At 42.8% G+C, this 21,905-nt stretch overlaps 1 protein-coding gene and 1 long non-coding RNA gene across 2 annotated transcripts; one reads left to right on the top strand and one right to left on the bottom strand.

The window, feature by feature from the left end:
* Positions 1–1,591: 1,591 nt before the first annotated feature.
* Positions 1,592–7,165, bottom strand: LOC116059784. Its single transcript, XR_004107370.1, has 3 exons — positions 7,153–7,165; positions 6,308–6,311; positions 1,592–1,732 (listed from the first exon to the last, which is right to left on the bottom strand). It is a non-coding gene; the product is annotated as an uncharacterized LOC116059784 (long non-coding RNA).
* Positions 7,166–14,454: 7,289 nt separating this feature from the next.
* slc39a4 (solute carrier family 39 member 4) lies at positions 14,455–21,905 on the top strand. Its single transcript, XM_031296146.2, has 12 exons — positions 14,455–14,898; positions 16,647–16,973; positions 17,863–18,064; positions 18,355–18,503; positions 18,641–18,824; positions 19,135–19,307; positions 19,407–19,604; positions 20,128–20,232; positions 20,612–20,666; positions 20,778–20,930; positions 21,045–21,232; positions 21,328–21,905. Exons 1-12 carry the CDS (start codon positions 14,698–14,700, stop codon positions 21,454–21,456), a joined length of 2,064 nt encoding a protein of 687 aa, XP_031152006.1. The 5' UTR covers positions 14,455–14,697; the 3' UTR covers positions 21,457–21,905.

Here is a 21,905-nt window from a genome sequence, read left to right as displayed (position 1 = left end):
CCTCTCTGTCCTCTCCTCCTCTCCGTCCTCTACCCCTCGTCTCCTCCTCTCTGTCCTCTCCTCCTCTCCGTCCTCTACCCCTCGTCTCCTCCTCTCTGTCCTCTCCTCCTCTCCGTCCTCTACCCCTCATCTCCTCCTCTCCATCCTCTACCCCTCGTCTCCTCCTCTCCATCCTCTACCCCTTGTCTCCTCCTCTCCGTCCTCTCTGTCCTCTCCTCCTCTCCGTCCTCTACCCCTCGTCTTCTCCTCTCCTTCCTCTGCTCCCTTGTCTCCTCCTCTCCATCCTCTGCCCCCTCGTCTCCTCCTCTCTGTCCTCTGCCCCCTCGTCTCCTCCTCTCCATCCTCTGCCCCCTCGTCTCCTTCTCTTCCTCTTCTGTCTTGTCTCCTCTTGTGTGGTTTTTCCCTCCCTTTCTGACCTCTCCTCTCACCCTGCTTTTATCTCTCCTTCCTCTCCTTCTTTCTCTCCTTCCTCTCTTTCTCTCTCCTTTCTCTCCTCCTATGTCCTTATCTGTCTTTCCTCTGCACCTTCTTCTTTTCTCTCTCTTTCTCTCTTTTCTCTCCTCCTCATGTGTTCTTCCTCGTCTCGTGTCTCCTTAACTCCACTCTCTCCTCCTTCTTTCTCTTTTCCTCCCCTCCTGACCTCTCCCCTCTCTCCCTCCCTCCTGTCTCCCTCCTCCTCCTCTCCTAATTAGCACCTGAGCATACAGGGCTGGTTAATATTCGGCGCTGCTACGGCAGAAGGGCACCTCGCCGTCTCCCCCTGCGCTGCTGTTGCCTTGGTAACGCCATGGAAATGAAGCAGCGCTCTCTGTCTTCTCTCTTGTCTCTTTCCTAATTTTTTTGCGCCCCCTCCTCTTTCACTTTTTAATGAGTCACTGCATCCATTAAAGCGTCGGATGGAAGGATGGCAGGGGAGTCACGGGGGGGGCAGAGCGGCGTGCTCCGAGACACAACTACTAAATTAAAGTTTTTATTTCTTCAAAAGGAAAAGTCAACATTTGTCTAAATGTCCGCGTGAGGCGAGATTATATTTCTCTGTTGATCTGACGGATGTTCGTGATTGATTGCTGTGTCCAAGGACGATCGATGTATTTATTCATTTGTTTGTCTGACAGTTCAGTGCAGCGTGTGCGTGTGTGTGTGCGTGTGTGTGTGTGAGTGAGTAAGTAAGTGAGTGAGTGTATCTGTGGGTCGGTGTGTGTGTGTGTGTGTGTGTGTGTTTTGGGGTGGGTGGGACGGAGACCTTGGCTTTGATGAAGTTCTTTAAAGCTGTTAATTGTACTTCATTCATATTTCATGGTCGCGGGGGGCAGACGGTTCTCAGAGGGAGAATTGATAGAACAGCGTGTGTGTGTGTGTGTGTGTGTGTGTGTGTGTGTGTGTCTGTCATGACAGCTGGAGGTCAGAGGGATTGTGTGTGTGTGTGTGTGTGTGTGTGTGTGTGTGTGTGTGTGTGTGTGTGTGTGTGTGTGACTCAGCCTATTTGTGTGTCTCCAGCACAGTTTGTGTTGTGATCTCTTTTGTGACGATTTTTGAAATTGATTCTTTTCCCTAGAATGGATTTTTTATTTTATTTTTTACCGATGACTGACCTGAGTATTTTCTGTTTCTACGTTGTCGCCGACGGCGACTACTTCATATCCGTTTCCAGTGAAACAGAGCGACGGCAGAAAACGCAGATAATCCATGTTATGTTATTCTTTACAAATGAAATAAATGTCAGACTGACTGACTGACTAACTGTCTGACTGACTGACTGACTAACTGTCTGACTGTCTGACTGACTGACTGACTGTCTGACTGACTGACTGACCAACTGTCTAACTGTCTGACTGACTAACTGACTGACTGACTGACTGACTGACTGACTGACAAGCGATGTGCATTCTTGAAAATGTTGACACAAATCATATCGGCGCCCGTGTGTCAGAAAATGATCGAATCGGGACAAAGCGTATCGCTGCTATCTTCTCTGGGGAGCTGTGAGATGTTTTCTCGCCCCGCAGTTTTCCCTCGATTGGGGTGGCACCTAAATCATGGTTGCAGCTGTCGCCGTGGTCCTGCTAGGCACCCTGCTACACCTTGTTATGCCCTGCTACACCCCGCTATGCCCTGCTACACCCTGCTACACCCTGCTACACCCCGCTACACCCCGCTACACCCTGTTATGCCCTGCTACACCCCGCTACACCCTGTTATGCCCTGCTACACCCTGCTACACCCTGCTACACCCCGCTACACCCTGCTACACCCCGCTACACCCTGTTATGCCCTGCTACACCCCGCTACACCCTGCTACACCCCGCTACACCCTGTTATGCCCTGCTACACCCCGCTACACCCTGCTACACCCCGCTACACCCTGCTACACCCCGCTACACCCTGCTACACCCTGCTACACCCCGCTACACCCTGTTATGCCCTGCTACACCCCGCTACACCCTGTTATGCCCTGCTACACCCCGCTACACCCTGTTATGCCCTGCTACACCCTGTTATGCCCTGTTATGCCCTGCTACACCCCGCTACACCCTGCTACACCCCGCTACACCCTGCTACACCCCGCTACACCCTGTTATGCCCTGCTACACCCTGCTACACCTTGCTACACCCCGCTACACCCTGCTACACCCTGCTACACCCCGCTACACCCTGTTATGCCCTGCTACACCCCGCTACACCCTGTTATGCCCTGCTACACCCCGCTACACCCTGTTATGCCCTGCTACACCCTGTTATGCCCTGTTATGCCCTGCTACACCCTGCTACACCCCGCTACACCCTGTTATGCCCTGCTACACCCCGCTACACCCTGTTATGCCCTGCTACACCCCGCTACACCCTGTTATGCCCTGCTACACCCTGTTATGCCCTGTTATGCCCTGCTACACCCCGCTACACCCTGCTACACCCCGCTACACCCTGCTACACCCCGCTACACCCTGTTATGCCCTGCTACACCCTGCTACACCTTGCTACACCCCGCTACACCCTGCTACACCCTGCTACACCCCGCTACACCCTGTTATGCCCTGCTACACCCCGCTACACCCTGTTATGCCCTGCTACACCCCGCTACACCCTGTTATGCCCTGCTACACCCTGTTATGCCCTGTTATGCCCTGCTACACCCTGCTACACCCCGCTACACCCTGTTATGCCCTGCTACACCCTGCTACACCCCGCTACACCCTGTTATGCCCTGCTACACCCTGCTACACCCCGCTACACCCTGCTACACCCTGCTACACCCCGCTACACCCTGCTACACCCCGCTATGCCCTGCTACACCCCGCTACGCCCTGCTACGCCCTGCTACACCCTGCTACACCCCGCTACACCCTGCTACACCCCGCTATGCCCTGCTACACCCCGCTACACCCTGCTACACCCTGCTACACCCTGCTACACCCCGCTACACCCTGCTACACCCTGTTATGCCCTGTTATGCCCTGCTACACCCTGCTACACCCTGCTACACCCTGTTATGCCCTGCTACACCCTGCTACACCCCGCTACACCCTGCTACACCCTGCTACACCCTGTTATGCCCTGCTACACCCTGTTATGCCCTGCTACGCCCTGCAGTGCCCTGCTACGCCATGAACTACTATAACTACTATTTCTAGTCATAGTTCCATTATCTTTATTGTGACTATTATTGCCACTGTTCATCACACCCCCAACCGGCACCGTCAGACACCGCCTACCAAGAGCCTGGGTCTGTCCCAGGTTTCTCCCTAAACGGGAGTTTTTCCTCGCCACTGTCGCACTAAATGCTTGCTTGTGTGGAAATAACTGGAATTGTTGGTTCTTTGTGAATTATAGAGTGTGGTCTAGACCTACTCTATCTGTAAAGTGTCCTGAGATAACTCGTTATGATTTGATACTGTAAATAAAATTGAATTTAATTGAATTACGCAGTAGTGATCGGGCAGTGGAGCCCAAAGGTATCAAAGTCCCGCCCATACACCTGGCCAACCAATCACGAGTCAATGCCAGCTGTCAATCATGAGGTTTCACCCCGTTTTCATAGTATCCAATAACTAATAAAAACCACCTGATCTGAAAAATGAACATGATCACTTGAGAAAACAGCAGTGTTATCAGAACTACTTAAAATGACAGAAACCATCTTTGGGAAACATTTATTTGACGTGTACTTTGATTTTTTTTTTAGTTTGGCCCATGCGCTCACATACAGGGGGCGGGGCTTATGACCTATACTGCAGCCAGCCACCAATGGGCGATCCAGATGTTTTGGCTTCACTTAATACAGTCTATGCATCATGCCTTGTCGCTGTCGGTCCAGATTTTCTGGCGTCTAAAAACTTGAATCATGATTTACACTTCAGTCGGGCGGTGTTGCTCAACTTCTGACCCCTCTGTGAAGGGTGTGCCGAGTACGTTCTCATTTTTATTATCTGTATCTACTCATAAGATGCCGTCTCACACGCTTGAAAGAAAACACCTTTGGGAAACATTTATTCAACATGTACTTTGAAACAGTATTTTGAAGAGGAAAAAAAGAAAAATATATCTAAATTAATAAAAATATTAATATGCTCATATTATGCTTTTGGGCTTTTCCCCTTTCCTTTATTGTGTTATATATCTTTTTTGTGCATGTAATCGGTTTACAAAGTGAAAAAGCCCAAAGTCCACCCCAAAGGGACTTACCATCTCCAACAGAAAACACTGTTCACTAACTGCTCCAAACAGCTCTATTGTAGTCCAGCCTTTACTTCAGAGACAACCGTGGTCACTTTGGAACACACGTTATAATGCTCGCCTAGCTGCTAGCATGGCACGCCCTCATACTCTGCTCCTGACTGGCTAGTAGTCCTTACCTAGGTACTGTCAGGGCACGCCCTCATACTCTGCTTCTGACTGGCTAGTAGTCCTTACCTAGCTACTGTCAGGGCACGCCCTCATACTCTGCTTCTGACTGGCTAGTAGTCCTTACCTAGTTACTGTCAGGGCACGCCCTCATACTCTGCTTCTGACTGGCTAGTAGTCCTTACCTAGCTACTGAGCATGTGCGACTCCCAACAAAGATATAACAGCAGTGAGAGGTCTCACTCTGTAGCTAAAACAGAGAGCTCAACACACAGGGTGAAAAGAGGAGCTGCAGCAATGTGCAGTACAACAAAAATATGGTGTTTTTTGAAAATTAAACCATGTAAACATATCCTGATATAACCTCTAAATACAATTATGAACCTTAAAATGAGCATAATATGAGCTCTTTAAAATAAACTAGTGGAAAAGGTTCACTCCCTTTGAAGGACATTTAAGTTATCATTATCAAGGTACTTGGCTAAAACTATCATGTTTGATTCAGTCATTTCCACCCTGACGTACTCAGACGGATTATCTTTCAGGAGAGAATGATTTTTCTACCACACTGTTTCCGTCTGTAATTGCAGTCCCATGTCTGTAATTCCTCTCGACTGCAATCTCCAGGCCTGTTCTCCCCCTTTCTGTAAAAGGGGCCAGCCAAAATAACCTGAGGCGAAACTAGTCATGACGTCCTTTCGGTAGGTTTTCGCAGAACTCTTATATAACACACGGGTGAGATTTAAATCTCTATAAGCTGAAGAGAAAGCTGCTGGAAATAGCCCGGCACTCACAGAAGAGATGGGTCATACTGCCAGCTGTGTTAATGATGCATTAGCACCACGAGGTGCCCACACAAAGGCACGCTTTGATCCATCATTTAGCATCCCCGCACACACTTACATTGAAAACACAGACACACAAACATGGAGCTGGCAGCTTAAACTGCATCAGGACTGTGGGCCCGAGGAGGAAAGCAGGCAGCGCGTTGTCATGAACCCGTTTGTTCGATGCCGTACGAACATTTATGCACACCAATCTGTGTGATGTCCTACGAAATTACAGCCAAAACTCCGGGCAACGCGAAAGCGTCACGAAAATAGCAGCAATTTTCATTTTGGGGTAGCGTCTGCTGCGCGCCGCAGCGATACATTCGGCGTCTCCTCTATTTCTTGTGCAAGGCGCGAGCGTATGTGTCATGCCAGGCAGGTAATCACATAGTGATCAGGCACACGGAGACACACACACACACACACACACGTTTGTTTCACTATCTTTGTGGGGACCCGTCATTGACATAATGCATTCCCTAGCCCCTTACTCTAACCTTAACCATCACAACTAAATGCCTAACCTTAACCCTTACCCTCACCCTAACCATAACCTAATTCTAACCCTAATCCTAAAACCAAGTCTTAACCCTCAAACAGACCTTTAAAACGTGTGGGGTCCAGCATTTTAGACCCACAAAGCTGTCGGGACCCCACAAGGATACTGGACTCCCGGTTTTTGGACCCCACAAATAAAGTTAAACAAGCCCACACACACACACACACACACACACACACACACACACACAGCTACTTATAGGCTACATTCACCACAGTTTTCCCCAATCATCCTGTCTGTTTCTATCAGAGACAGGCAGACAGACAGGCAGACAGACAGACAGACAGACCCCTCCCCCCAAAGCTCCTCCGTATCCCCCAAGAAACAGAAACTGCGTGTTTGAAGTAGTTTACCTTGTGGTGGAGCCGCTCGCCATTGACCTGTCACTAAGCTATAAACCAGAAACGGCGAGGAGACGCCAGAGAGCGAAGCCTCTGAGACGCAAGTTTGTGAAAGTCACTCGTCCTTCAGGAGCCTGGAGCTCGTAAAAAAAGAACAGAACCGGAGCCATGACACATAGGGCAGCTGTATGACACCACAGGAAGAATAACATATATATATATATATATATATATATATATATATATATATACATACACTACCGGTCAAAAGTTTGGGGTCACTTAGAAACATCCATTCCACTCCATTATAGACAGAATAACCAGCTGAGATCAGTTGCATTGTTTTTTTAATCAGGGCAGCAGTTTTCAGATTATATTATGCGTTTACATAACTGCAAAAGGGTTCTCGACTGTTGTAGACAGAAGTGGCTGAAGAAACGCTTGAAATCCATGCATTTTGGTCTAAACGTGAAGCCAAAAGACTCAAAAATGGATTTTATATGATTTTTTTTTCTCCAGATATGTCTGTGCGTTTTTTTTGATTTCCATTTGAAAAGTGCAAAGAAAAAAGCCAAAGAACTACAAAATACAATACTTCTCAAATACACGACCACACCCACTTCAGTCACCTTTCCAGTGATATCAGGCTCAGCCCTGAGGGTCAGAGTATACGGGAGCTGTACCACTTTTAATTTGGGTATGTACGTTTAGACCAAAAAGCATGGAATTTCAAGCGTTTCTTCAGTCACTTCTGGCTACAACAGTCGAGAAGCCTTTTGCAGTTATGTAAACACATAATGTAAACTGCTGCCCTGATTAAAAAAACAATGCAACTGATCTCAGCTGGTGTTCTGTCTGTAATGGAGTGGAATGGAAATTTAGTGACCCCAAACTTTTGACCGGTAGTGTATATATAAAGACGACACTATAAACCGTGCCTGGTGGCCTAGTGGTAGAGTGAGCGCCCTTATAAAAAGGCTCAGTCCTTGATGCAGAAGTTTGCGGGTTCGATTCCGACCTGTGGCACTTTCTTGCATGTCATTCCCCCTCTCCTCTCTGTCTCTCTCTCCTCTCTCTGTCTCTGTCTCTCTCTCTCATCTCCTGTCTCTCTCTTCTCTCTCTCCTCTCTCCTCCTCTCTCGTCCTCTCTCTCTCGCTCTCTCCTTTCTCTCTCTCTCCTCTGTCTCTCTCTCTTTCTCTCCCCTCTCTCTCTTTCTCTCTCTCTCTNGGTTGGGGGTGTGATGAACAGTGGCAATACAGTTTTTCTCAATTGCTTAAACACATTTGCCCACTCTGACATCACATTTTCAAAACAGTTAACACACAGGATAAAACTGAAGCTCAATGGCCAAAATGACTCATTTTGTTAGCAAAATGCTCTAACACTCACAAAACATTAAAAGCATGCAACATAAGCAAATATTTCCATCAAACACCACAACTTGTGGTCAAATTAATTTATTCTTTCAATCAATCATTACACAATGGACAACAAAATACAAAATACAGCCATCAATATGAAATATGACACTTTACAAACTCAAATGGATACTGAAAAAAAGGGAAAAGCTATCAAAGGAAACTTATGGGTGGTAATACCTTAAAAAAAAAAAAGAAAAAAATATATATTTTATCTTTCACATTTAGTCCATTCGTTCTTGACGATTATGCCACAGGTTCTCATCAACATCGCATTGAATGTTTTCCCTTGCAATGCACCGAGGTAAATACCTCCTTGCATGGCGCATCCATCCCTGGCAGTCCTCTGCACCTATTGCCAGGCAACCAGCATTCATTGCCTCCAGGAGGGGCATCTGCTCATATGGCCGGTGATCATACACCTTCCACCTCCAAGCAGAGAAGAACTCCTCGATTGGGTTCAGAAAAGAAGAGTATGCAGGAAGGAAGTGCATCATAACACGAGGCTGTGCTGCAAACCATTCATTCACAAGGCGAGAGTGATGGAAAGCCACATTGTCCCAAATTATGACATACAGAGTCATGCCAGGCCTCAACAGCCCTCTCTCTTCGGGTGGAATCAGTATTTCTTTCAATGAATCAAGAAATGTGATGAGGCGTTCTGTATTGTATGGGCCAATGGTTGGTATGTGGCAAAGGACCCCATCATTGGAGATGGCAGCACACATGGTGATATTGGCACCCCTCTGACCTGGCACTGTGACAGCGGCCCTCTGCCCAATGACGTTCCTCCCGCGTCTCCTCACTTTACAGAGGTTGAAGCCGGCTTCATCCACAAAAATGAATTTGTGATGTGCCCCCTCAGCTTCAAGCTCCATTATTCGCTAAGAAAAAGAACAAATTCATAAAGCAAATTACAGTATTCCAGTCGCATGTAACTATGGTAAACAAGGTATTACAATAACAAAATCTGTACCTGCACATACTGGAATCGTGCCTCCTTTACGATGTCAGAGTTTCTTTGAAATGGACCTCGGTACAGCTGCTTCATTCTGACATGGTGTCGTTTAAGGACTCGATCTATAGTTGCCAAACTCACTTTGTATATTTCTAAATGCTCCCTGATCTGCAATTACTGCTGCCTGGATTTCACGCAGTCTGATTGCATTGTTTGCCACTACCATATCTACAATGGCAGACTCCTGTTCAATACTAAATATCTTTCCTCTGCCACCAGTGTGTGGTAATGTGTGGATCCTATAAAGTAAAAGCAAAAAGCATGTCAAAATTGACATTACTGTATGACAGTCACATAAATGGGATTGATAAAACATCTGCATTACTGTAGACACAGTTTGATCGGCTAACAGGGCAATACAGTAAAGCTGAAATACACAGTGGTATACATTACAGTAACACTGTGAATTACCTGTTCTCATTCCGAAAAAGCCTGACAATAGATGCCACAGTGTTCCGAGTCAGAATGGGCTGGACCCTTTGTCCAGCCTCTCTAAAGGACAAGCCATGATTGATGACATGGTCAATAATTGTTGCCCGAATTTCATTTGAAACTTGAGCTTGATTTTGTCCTCTTGCTGCTGCAGCTCCTCCACCACGCATACGGGCTCCTCTTCCTCTGGCCCCTCTGCCATGGCCTCCACCACACATACGGGCTCCTCTTCCTCTGGCCCCTCTGGCATGGCCTCTTACTCTATGGCCTCTTTGATCCATGCTTGCAAATAGCAACACAGAGGTGGCATCTTTTATAGATGGATGAGGACTGATTGCTGATTGAAGAGTTGTGCAAATGAGTTTCATACAGGTGCATAGAGTTTTCTAATTATGCAAGTACTTTCTATCAGCTGTGAATAGATGTTTTCCTTTTGTTCACCACAGTGAATCCAATAGAGTTCGGGGTCTTTCAATGAGATCTGTGGTAACTGTTTTGACAAAGGGTGTGAAAAATGTGTGAAACAAATGAAAAAGTGTTAAAACATTTGCAAGAGAAGACTTCTGCTGTGCTAATAATGTGATGATGAAGATAAAGCGGATCCCAGTTTCATTTAGTGTGTCTTAGCAAATGAGAAAAACTGTAATAGTCATAATAAAGATAATAGAACAGTGACTACAATGGTAGTCGTAGTAGTTCATGTCATAGTAGGGCACAGCACGGCGTTACGGGGTGTAGTGTGGCACAGCAGAGCATGGGTGGACACGGCAGGACGCAGCAGGACGCAGCCGGACACTGCAGGGAATCGCAGAGCGTAGCAGGGTGTAGCAGGTCCACAGCGACAGCTGCACCTAAGACCCAGGTCTTGGTGCCACCCTAATCCAAGGCAATATTCTGGGTGAAGAAGAAACATAAGGACTCCGGGGAGTAAACTCCCCAGAGCTAGGTTAGTAACAAGCATTTCTGGGACAAGGATGCACACAAAAGGAAACAAATGAAGAGAGAAGAGAGAGCAGCTCATTGTGTCGTAGGAAGGAAGGAACTTCCCGAGCAGTCTAGAATTATAATAGCATAACTAAGAGAGGCAGGCTAAAGAGAGCTCTGTAGGAAATTGTCTTGGAAGATTATCGGTGTGTGTGTGTGTGTGTGTGTGTGTGTGTGTGTGTGTGTGTGTGTGTGTGTGTGTGTGTGTGTGTGTGTGTGTGTGTGGATTACCAATGTTTGGTATTTATTTCCAGAGCTACAGAAAGCTCTGTGTGACTTTTTCACAACAGGGGGTCTTTCTTCAATCACATGCCCCCTGTGTGTGTGTGTGTGTGTGTGTGTGTGTGTGTGTGTGTGTGTGTGTGTGTGTGTGCGTGCGTGCATGTGTGTGTGTACGTGTGTGTGCATGTGTGCATGTGTGTGTGTGCGTGTGTGCATCTGTGTGTGTGTGTGTGTGTGTGTGTGTGTGTGTGTGTGTGTGTGTGTGTGTGTGCGTGCGTGCATGTGTGTGTGTGCGTGTGTGCATGTGTGTGCGTGCGTGTGTGCATCTGTGTGTGTGTGTGTGTGTGTGTGTGTGTGTGTGTGTGTGTGTGTGTGTGTGTGTGTGTGTGTTGTCCAGGGAACATATAACTGGATTAGTCGTCATGCTTTTATTTCTGTAATGGAAACATCAGCCTCAGAAAGAAAGTAGGGCTAAGGGCAGACAGTGAGTGTTTTCAAGACAGTGGGGGAGAGACAGAGAAAGACAGGCAGACAAACACAGTGTTGGACTTGATGAATGTGTGTGTTGAGAACATCTACAGGTTTGCATGACAGACCCTGTAACAGAGAGTGACATGACCATAGGGGGGGGGTGTAAAAACAGGTCACTGGACAGTGTGTGTTTTGTCTCAAAGATTAGCAGTGCAGGGGTCAGGGTGTGTGTGTGTGTGTGTGTGTGTGTGTGTGTGTGTGTGTGTGTGTGTGTGTGTGTGTGTGTGTGTGTGTGTGTGTGTGTGTGCGTGCGCGTGCGTGTGTGTGTGTGTGTGTGCGTGCATGCGTGTGTAGCAGGGGCAGATGTCCGGGGTCCCATGCCATAAGGCTGTGTGTGTGTGTGTGTGTGTGTGTGTGTGTGTGTGTGTGTGTGTGTGTGTGTGTGTGTGTGTGTGTGTGTTTCTGTGTGTTGCTGTCTGTTCATGTGTGTGAAGTGATGTGCAGCCAATCAATTCAATATCCGTCCCTTCAGTGGTTTGTGAGGCTGACAGCGAGTGACTGTTGACATGATTTCAGTTCAGACATGAAGCAACAGCAGAGAAAGTCAGAATCGTTGACTCTCATCACATCCGGATAAGAACAAACAAAACAATACTATACTAACAACAGCTATGGATTTGTACATTTGTTGTGACAGGGAAATTAACCAGTGGGTCACTCGTGTAGGCATATAAACAGAGCAAATCTTGACAATTGTCTGAATAGAACTGTTGCTGTTGCTTGTCATTTTGGTCAATCAGCTAAATGACTACAAAACTAAAAAACTTCCCATTAGAAATGAATGGTATCTAACAAAAGCAAAAACATCACTCCTTTGTTTCTAAACTAACAGCCGTTAATTTTGAAATTTCAAATCACACAGTAAATCAAACAAATAAAGCGTTATTAATTACACTCAAACAATAATCAAAATAGATAGCCCAAACATAAAGTTAACAGCTACCTCTGTTATAAACCTAAAAAATGAAATGAACACAACATTTAAATACCAGTTCAGATCAGTCCTAACAGAAGGTTTAAGGAGTGCAGCTCAGATAAATTATTTGCTGTGACTATACAGAGCAGCTGCACCACCTGGTGGTTACATAATGCAGAAAACACACACACACACACACACACACACACACACACACACACACACACAGGTGTTTCAAATCTCTTTATCAGAAGCATAATGGTGACGGTGTTACAGTATCAAGGGCAGCTCAATGTTTGCTGTAAAGAAAATGCACAAATGCAAACTTGATCTTTCATCATTGCATTGTATTATCTATATTATTGTATTCTCTTTCAAGACCCTTCTTCAGTGTTTTTCTGTCATTATATCTCATTTTGTTGAGGTCAGGTTCAAGTTGTGTGTGGTGGACATGTTGAAGCAGACTATAGTACAGTACACACAACGTCATGATGTCAAAATGTCATGGCTTTTAACCTATGACTGGTCTTGAACTTTTCTTCCTGTTTGACACTCTGTAAGGTTTTCATTAAGAAAGAGTACAACAACATTTTCAATCAAGCTGTAACAACAGATTCATAGTGTTTAACTATTTGTCCTGTCAGTCAGTGTTTTTAGATTGTCAAGCTCTGTACTGATCGTGTGTAGATACAAAGTGTTGAAACAAACAATGTTGAATGTTGATGGATTGTAGCAGTACTGTAAAAAGTATTTTTTTCACAGCTTTACCTTAAATTTATAAGGCTAAACCTTGTCTACACTACCCTAATGTTGAAAAGCACTCATCTATGAAGTCTATAAACTAGTGATTTATCCATGCCACCAAACCAGCATTTAAATTCTTACAAGAGGCAATAAACCTCTGTCCTTTTGTCTTCATAGCTGACATTTCAGTCACTTCACCTTCGAGAAAGTTATTATTTCCCTTAAATCGTCACCATTAAAAATGGAGAAAAGTTATCAAGTTGGTGAAGCAATGTTTGTGACAGATCATTTTTAAAGAAGTCATCATTTTACAAGGAAATGTACAGAGTGATGGACAAATTTAATATAATGTATATAATGAATTCCTCCAATCAGAAACAACCTAGAGTGATGACACTCACTGTGCTCATGCTCAGTTAGTTTCCCTCCATTCTCCCAAAGAGGGAGCCACATTTGAAACTTCCTGACGGCGTTATCAACAAAAGGTTGTTATTGAGGTAAAAAAAAATACTTTTCTTTGTGATGTACTTTTTTGGATGCTGTTATAAGATCAAATGTTATAAGATCAAATGTCTATGAATTCATACAAGTATTATTATAATCACTTGACGGCTTCACCTCTTTTTTTGTCATGTAGTATGAAAAAAAGGTAATCATTACTTAAACACATGAAATGAATAGTCATAATAACATGACTGATAAATATTTTCCATTTTGAGTATATGATTGATTCATTATGTATATTTTAGACATATACACTGTTACAACCCGTCCCAGTACAGGGACGGTTGTAACAGTGGAGAGACTGTATTAAAATCCATTTCGCAACCTGTACATATTTCATAAAACCAATTAAATACATTGTTTCAGCAATTGACAGATTGAAGTTTATAACTAATTGGTTATTCCAGTGTAAATGGTTTTTGAGGTATTGCTAAAAATTGCAAAAATTGTTACAACTGTCCCTGGTCTCCCCCTATTCATGTTTGAAGCAGTTTGGTTTTTAATGACACTATCATGACTAACAGCATCAACGTTTGTCTGTTTAGCTGTCTGCAGGCCTAAGAAGATGATGTCGGCTTCATTCATTTGGACCAAGATGTCCGCATACTTTTGGCGGTTTACATGTAAAAGATTGCCTAACGTCACATGCAGGATGCTTTCAGAGGCAATGCCTTATTCCCATTTTTAACTTAATCACTGAGTTCATAAAACATCTAAACTAACATCTCTAAACTAAGTGTCACCAGACTCTCTTAAAATAATTTGTGTCTGACGTGTCTAACATTGAAATATTTTGGCCATTGAGTTTGGAGGTGCTGTAATTATGAAGCAGGTTTCAGAATAAGGGCTAACTGAAAATTTTAGCTTTTTAGTTCATATAGTAGGAGCCCCACCTCTTTAATACATGTGCAGAATCCAATTATATGACCAGCCTTTAATATGGCTATCAATAACTGTCTTGTGTGAAAGATATCCTTTAACATTGATAAAATGGTTGATAAAAGATGTATATCTAAAGCAATTAATTTGAGCTTTTTTGGCCTTAAAGGGCTTTTAGTGCAAAATGATACCAAACAAATCATTCTTGTAATCTGATCATTCAAGGTGTGTAGGCCTTCCTCTAGTTTAATAGACAGGTATAGGACAGTACATGCCACGTCTCAGCCAATCACAATCCAGGTCCAGTTAACGCGTAGCCTAGTGGTTTTAAACTGATAACAGCTGTGAGCTCAGCTCTCTAGCTCAATGTGTCTGTAGAAATACCTTTGGGCTGTATCAGTCTCTAACGGCCTATGTTTTTTATTTTCTTTTTACATTAATCCATTCTTATGAAAATTAGTTTTTAAACAAAGTTGTAAGATGTTTTTCTCCGCGGTGCTAATTCTTGCCAGTTGGGGTTTGCTCGGTTCTGTTTCGGGGTCTCCCGCTGTGGAGGAAGCGTACGCGGCTGTGCTCAGCGTCGTGTCTCCTGGACAGCAGTATCTGACCGGGGAGTCCCTCGGCTCTGTCTTTAATACACTGGAGAAACGTGTGCAGTGCGGTGAAGTGTCGTGTGAAAAGGTAAGTTTTATTAGGCTTAACTCCGCAGCCAGGTAAGAGAGCCAGGCGGCTGACTGCAGATGCAGCGGAGAGAGGTCGAGGTCCAAAAGTGATTAACTGAAGGCCTAACTGCTGACCTACGCTCACATTGTTAAACTGGATTTCTTCTTTTTCTTCTCCTTATTATTTATAATAATAATTATACGTGATAACATCAACAATAATGATAATAATAACTTTATTTGTATAGCACCTTTCATCTTTCATAGCCCATATAAAATGTAGTTCAAAGTGCTTTACAGTATGAAACACAATAGAGAAAAGACATATAGACAAGATAAATAAGTTCACAACAATAAAATAAAAGACACAAAATTAAAAAGCCAAAGAAATTAAATTATTAAAAAAAGTTTTTTGAAGTAGCCTACTTATTTAATATTTTGGTTAATTTTATTGTATTCTTTATAAAATCGGAAAATGATGGATAAAGTTTGTGCTGTTTCCAATAAATAAATAAAAAATGGCAATATAAAAATATAAAAACGAACTACATTAACTAAATGCCTGCCTGAATAGCATATAATCTCAATGGGAGAAGTTCTATTTTAGCATGTCTTAATCTGGCTAAATGTGTTTGGTATTTAATGACTAAACAAAATGATTACTCTATGAAACATTTGATAGCTAGACTAGTTCATCTACTGATTTTAATAAGGGCACTTTTGCAGGCAAAAGTATCAGTACGAATGAGAGTGAAGTCCCTGAACTTGCAACATGTCAGCGATAATCTTTATAAATGGACAGTGCATGGCTGATAAGAATCAACTCAGGTGGCTGCTGATAAATAAAATGGACAAAAAGACAATAGCTTGGATTATAACACGCTTAATTGTTCCAAATAAAGAACTGCATGAAATGAAGCAGTGCAAGTGAAGTAATATAACTTGTTAGTGATAATGAGTAAAACCTTCACGAGGTTCAATAAAGTAATAAACCACATGTCATGCATGGTGTCAATGAGTTCAACAGTTTGACCTTGTGATTTAACAGTTTTGTTTCCTGTTTTGACAGTTTAGGGGTCAGGGGTCAATTCACCTCAATCACAGAAATGCATTTCCTCCCTTACCATCCTACTGGTATTTAGCCACGCAGATAGTTTTGGTTTTATGTGCATGTTCTGAGATATCAATCTGCTAATGCTGCCATTCCAATACAACTGAATTACATCTAATTTGTGTTCCTTAAAGCATTAAAAAAAAAAAAAACATTTATAAAATCCATCCAAGTTTTCATAGAGACTATTTCTTCAATTAAAAGCAGTTTCAGAATAAACTTCACAGTGAAGTCTCTGGATTATAAAGACAGAGAAACTAAGAAACAGGGTTAAAGCGAAATCATCAGAGACAAGTAAGCCTGCCAAATAACATATGGCAAAATACAATTAGAGGTAAGTGAGGCACACCTGTGTTAAACATACACAACATTTGTTAAAGTTGTACATATTTCAAACTCTTATTCTCTTAGAGGTTCTGGGTCAGGATTGATTGTTGTCAGCATATATAGTACATTGATTTATATTGTAGCCTACTTCTAATCTGAAAAAGTTGTTTTGCATAGAAGGCAATAAAAGCAGCTGATAGCCATAATTATTATACTACAGGTTGCTGTTAATTCAATGTGCATATTTCTTTTTCTAATCTAACCATGGGTTTGGTTGAACTGACCTATAAAGTGATATGAGATCTGTATGTGTTTTACTCTGTGCGTAGTGTGATCTAACAGATGCCATTAACCAGCTGATCAGGAATCACTCCACCCATGGAGAGGATGAAACTGGAAAAAGCAGAAAACATGTAACCATCAGTGTGTCTCAGTTCACTGCTCTCGCTGCCGGATGCGTCCTGTACCTCTCAACCCCTGGCCTGGTCTGCACCACGGTGAGACAGGGGAGATGGGTAGAGGAAGCCGAACATTTCCTACATGAAATCACACATCAGGAGCAGCACCAGGACCATGACCACGAGCACATACACATTCATGGGTTGAAGGCACTGCTTAAAAAGCTCCACGACCACTACAAGCCCTCAGAAAGTGAAGTAAGCATAAGACAAGTATAACAAATAACAAGTATTTTTTAGTAGACCAAACCTAAAAAAAGTACTGTTTAGTGTTTGTTCATCTGTGCTTGATCTATCTATGGCCCCTCCCAAGAGACATTAAACATTACTGCTACACAAAAACGACTCAAATATTTACTTTTTTACTTGCTCAAGTTAAACTATTTGGAAAGGAAACATTATCCTTGGGTTTGATTGCTTGTCACAGGTATGTGATGAGGTGTCGCATGAAGACATTTATCAGGATTAAAAAAGTTAGCCAAATAACTTCTCAAAGAATTGTGAGAACGCTTTCCGGAATTAACATCATTAACATACAAAACTGAATCACCTTCCCAAACCCTTTCTAGAGTATGGCATAGTTGTATTCAGTTATCTAGGAAAACTTTCAATTCTGCTTTGCTACTGAATTGAAATAGCCCTCAGGAAGAGTGCTGATCAAAATGACAGCTCAGTGATTTCCTGACAACAGTACTGTAATTGAATTTGGGCTGCAACAATCGATTAATCTGCAAAAAACATCACAAAACTGTAAATAATTACCATACATTTATGTAAAGTCTAAGGCAACGTCATCAAATTGCTTGTTCTGACCATCCAACAATCCAAAACCTAAATATATACAATTTATAATCACATAAAGGTAAACAAAAGCAGAACATTTTTACAATTGAGAAGCTGTAACTGTTAAAAAATGATTTAAACAATTAATCAATCATCAAAATGATTGTTGGTTATTTTTCTGTTGATCAACTAATCAACGAATTGACAATTTCAGCTTTAAATTGAGTCAGTAGGTAAAACTCTCTTTTGGTTATACCCATACCTTTTTTGTCCTTTCTCTCTCTCTTATCACCATGGTAACCAGAGCTGTGTAACAGCCAGTGACATCATGGCAGAGGTCAACCAATCATCAGCAGAACAGAGACAGGAAGTGGGTGCAGTTTTGGGCCGTGTCCTGTATCACGCCTTGCAAGGTCACTGCTTCATTAGCCACTCACTGCCTGAGGAGAGCTTCTTCCTGGACTTCATCATTGACCGTCTGGGGTCAGAGAACTTCACTGTCGGGGGTAAATGTCCTTTCAGAAACACAGAAAAACACAGATACATGCATAGATAGAGATTCATCACTCAAAGACTCTGTAAACTTTTACCACTTAGAAGACTAAAATTGCAAGATCTATTATACACATAGGTATTTTTGTATGTACAAACTTACACACCTTGTGGTTATTTTCTTTCTATTAACATAAGGAAAAGTTAGTCATATTAGAAGGAAAGGTTAGTCATATTATCAATTAAAACCAGTTGAATCCTGGAGTTCTTTTGCTGAGGTGCAGGTTGTATCTGTGTTGTGTAGATTTGGAGGCCGTCATGAGGAGTCTGAACCTCGGACCTGACCACGAACATGAGAACCAACACCAGAACGAACACTCTGATCACAATTACAGTGGTTTCAGATGGAGGAAGAGGAGCGCGGGGCATGAAGGAAACACCACCTGGGATCAGGTACATATTGCATGTTAAATGAGCAGAAAAATGCAAGTCCATAGTGGTTGTGGTGAACACATACAGTACAGCTGACATAAGAGTTTACTACAGCACCCAAGTCTTACCAGACAATTTGTGCTCATATGTTTCACCAGTTCTGTTTCTCAGCTAAAGAGCTGGTCCTGATCTACGGTCTGGCAGACAACAGCTCTGCCTCTTCTGGCCTGGGTCGGACCGACTTGGCTCGGCTCAGCCCTGCACTCCTCCAGCAGATTCTGAGCGGAGCGTGTGCAGACATTACAGAACCACCAACACCAGATGGGCTCACCAAGGCTGAGAGTAAGTGACCGTTCTGAAAGAGCCACAGGGAACCTGCCTCCACCTCTTATTGAAAAAATGGCAGGTGATGTTGCACTTGAAAATACCCTCAGGTTGTAACTGTGTAAGCATGCAACCTTATAAAATAAAATAAAATAAAATTCTGATTCACAAGCTTCTAAGTCAGAAGGTTTTGTGGTAATAAAGGCTTATTTTACATTCATATTTCTTTTTTCTTTTGTTGCAAAATATTAATAAAGGTGTCCAGATAACTCTTTCAAATATAGTCTGTTCTTGACCCCCCTTTTTCTATTCTTTCTTTCTCCTGTAGGATACCTCTATGCAACCATTGCCAATATTGTAATAACACTGGCATCCATGTTTGGCATTGTGGTTCTGCTGTGTACCTCCTGCACCAATGTGTTTCAATTGTGTATCCAGTTTTGCATCAGCCTGGCTGTAGGTTCACTGACTGGAGATGCTTTACTGCACTTAATACCCATGGTGAGCGAAACTTTTAAAGCTGCAACAAAATATTCTTTTTCTTTTATACTAGAGCTGAAAGACAATCATGGTGATTTTTGTTGCGGTCTGTGTGTCCAGTTTCTAGATTTACATGTGCACTCACACAACACCAACAGCCAGAAGCAATCGCAGGATGGTCAACAGGAAGAAATTCCAGACTACATTTACAAGATCTTGGTATTGATCGCAGGGATCTACTACTTTTATCTGATGGAAACAATCTTCTCTCTCATCGTATATAAAGATAATCATCACCATCATCAACATCATCATGGGGTAAGAGAAAAAAATACCATACCAATATGAATAAAACACAGAATTAAGCTGATAAGAATATAAATATTGACTCACCATTTTGACTTTATAAAAAACTGCTTTTGAAAATATGGGAACCTAGTGGGATCTTGTCCTTTTATTTGCACACCTAAATCTGGCGAGGAAAAGTTGGCTATAAATCATGTCAAATTATTAATGTAATACAAAAACATTAACCCAGAAATAAAACCAGCAATTTACAAGTACAAAATCTTCCACTGTATCCTGCATCTGTACAGGCTCTCGTTTTCCAAAATGTGCAGCAGCGTTCAATTATTACATTCTGACAAAGAAATGTCTAAAATGATTTTATTTGTATTTATTTTATCCTGTCCTGCCTCTAGGTGAATTTTACAATCTTATTCCTGCCCAACATACCACTCTGTTCTTTACTTCCTCAAATCCTACCACTTACTCATGACCTTCCCTTTGCCCCAACCTTCAGGCTAAGGTTACTCATTTTTTTGTCTCTTTCTCTCTTTAGGAAGAATCAGAGCCTCACCACTGTGACCATGGGAGGGTTTTAGAGATGTATCAACAGGAGAGGAAACAAAAAGACAAGTCACAGTCAACATCAAAAGCAGAACTGGTTAGAAACATACATTAACACTTGAATGTTTGAGGTGGAATACTAATCAAAATGCAGGCAAATGCTTTTCTGTAAAGCCTCTTGGAATCCACTAAATATCTGCAAACAAAGTGTCTACTACTGCTAATACTATTACCTGTTAAAATGGCTAAGCAAAATCTTGAAACCGTAAAGATACAGAGACAAACTATTCAATATTATGTTTCCTGTTTTATGATTCTGTGCTGGTGTCATTTCATGTTTCACTGTTTTTACCTGTATGTTTTACTTGTATGGTTAATGTTTTTAATGCACTGTAAAGCAACCTAAAATAACATGTTTTAATATTATTATTATTATTATTATTATTGAATGTTTATATATAATATGTATGTTTTAGGTTGGCTATGAAGACCATGAGAAATCCCTTTCAGGGTTGAAAGAGCCCACCAGAGGTGAGTAAAACTTTTTCCAGTACAAAAATAAATATGCTATCATTGAATTGTGAGGATGGTGCTAATCGGTGGCTACTCCACCACTAACTAATACGTTGTCTGCCTCTACAGAACAGCGTCTGCTGCCTTATATGATAACTATCGGTGACGGGATCCACAACTTTGCAGATGGCTTAGCGATGGGCGCAGCTTTCTCCCTGTCATGGAAGTCTGGTCTGGCCACATCACTAGCTGTCCTCTGCCATGAAATACCACATGAACTGGGTAAAGAACACAGACACAGACAGACAGACACACACACACACACACACACACACATTTGATCATTTTCCATTAAAGATTTCTTAACAACACCCTGTTGCTCTTTCTTCTCTCCAGGTGATTTTGCCATTTTGCTCCACAGCGGTGTGTCTGTCCGCAAGGCGTTGCTTTTAAACCTTGGCAGCGCCATGATTTCGTTCATCGGCCTGTACATCGCTCTGTCTGTAGCTACTGACCTCGCCACCAAACAGTGGATAGCTGCCATTACTGCAGGACTCTTCCTGTACGTGGGGCTGGCTGACATGGTGAGTATTTGTGTTTACAGAACTATTTACCAGACAATACAAACTGTAGCTGATATTAAAATGGTAACATGTATATCTCCTCTTTCTCCTTTCAGCTCCCCACCATGGTCCACATCAGCAACAAGAGACCCTGGCTGATGTTTCTGCTGCAGAACGTCGGCCTCCTGACGGGGTGGAGTATTCTGTTGGTGCTGTCAATTTATGAAGAGAGAATCAGTTTTTAAAACACGGACATCGGTCTGTTCAGTGGGTTAATCCTATTTCTGGTATAATCTATGCAGATTGTAAAATCTTATTCAGTCACAAGACCTGGCGTTGTCCTTGTTCCCAATAACAAAAAGGTATCAGATGGGAACTAATCCAGTCAGACAAAATAAAACTTGCTGTGCACCCAAATGCCTTAAAATCCCAAACCCTCGACCGCAGATGTGGTTATTTGAGCATGTTTCGAATGTTGTTCACTATTGTCCTATATCCACTGCATAGTTCGGCTCGACTCATTTTTGGTACCAGGTGCTTTTCTTTATTTTTCCACTGTGCATAGTATCCCCTTAGTGTAGGCAGGATCCTCAGCTGATGAAAGAGTGAATAACAAAATTGGGTTTGCATGGCTATTTACAAATGGTGAGTTTGTGCAGGATGTCCCGTATCATGCTAGTGACGGTTGTGTCTG

Source organism: Sander lucioperca, chromosome 16, assembly GCF_008315115.2.
Source record: "Sander lucioperca isolate FBNREF2018 chromosome 16, SLUC_FBN_1.2, whole genome shotgun sequence".
NCBI classification, from domain to species: domain Eukaryota; kingdom Metazoa; phylum Chordata; class Actinopteri; order Perciformes; family Percidae; genus Sander; species Sander lucioperca.
The sequence above is the reverse complement of the archived record's forward strand: the minus strand, read 5'-3'. Positions and strand labels throughout refer to the sequence as shown.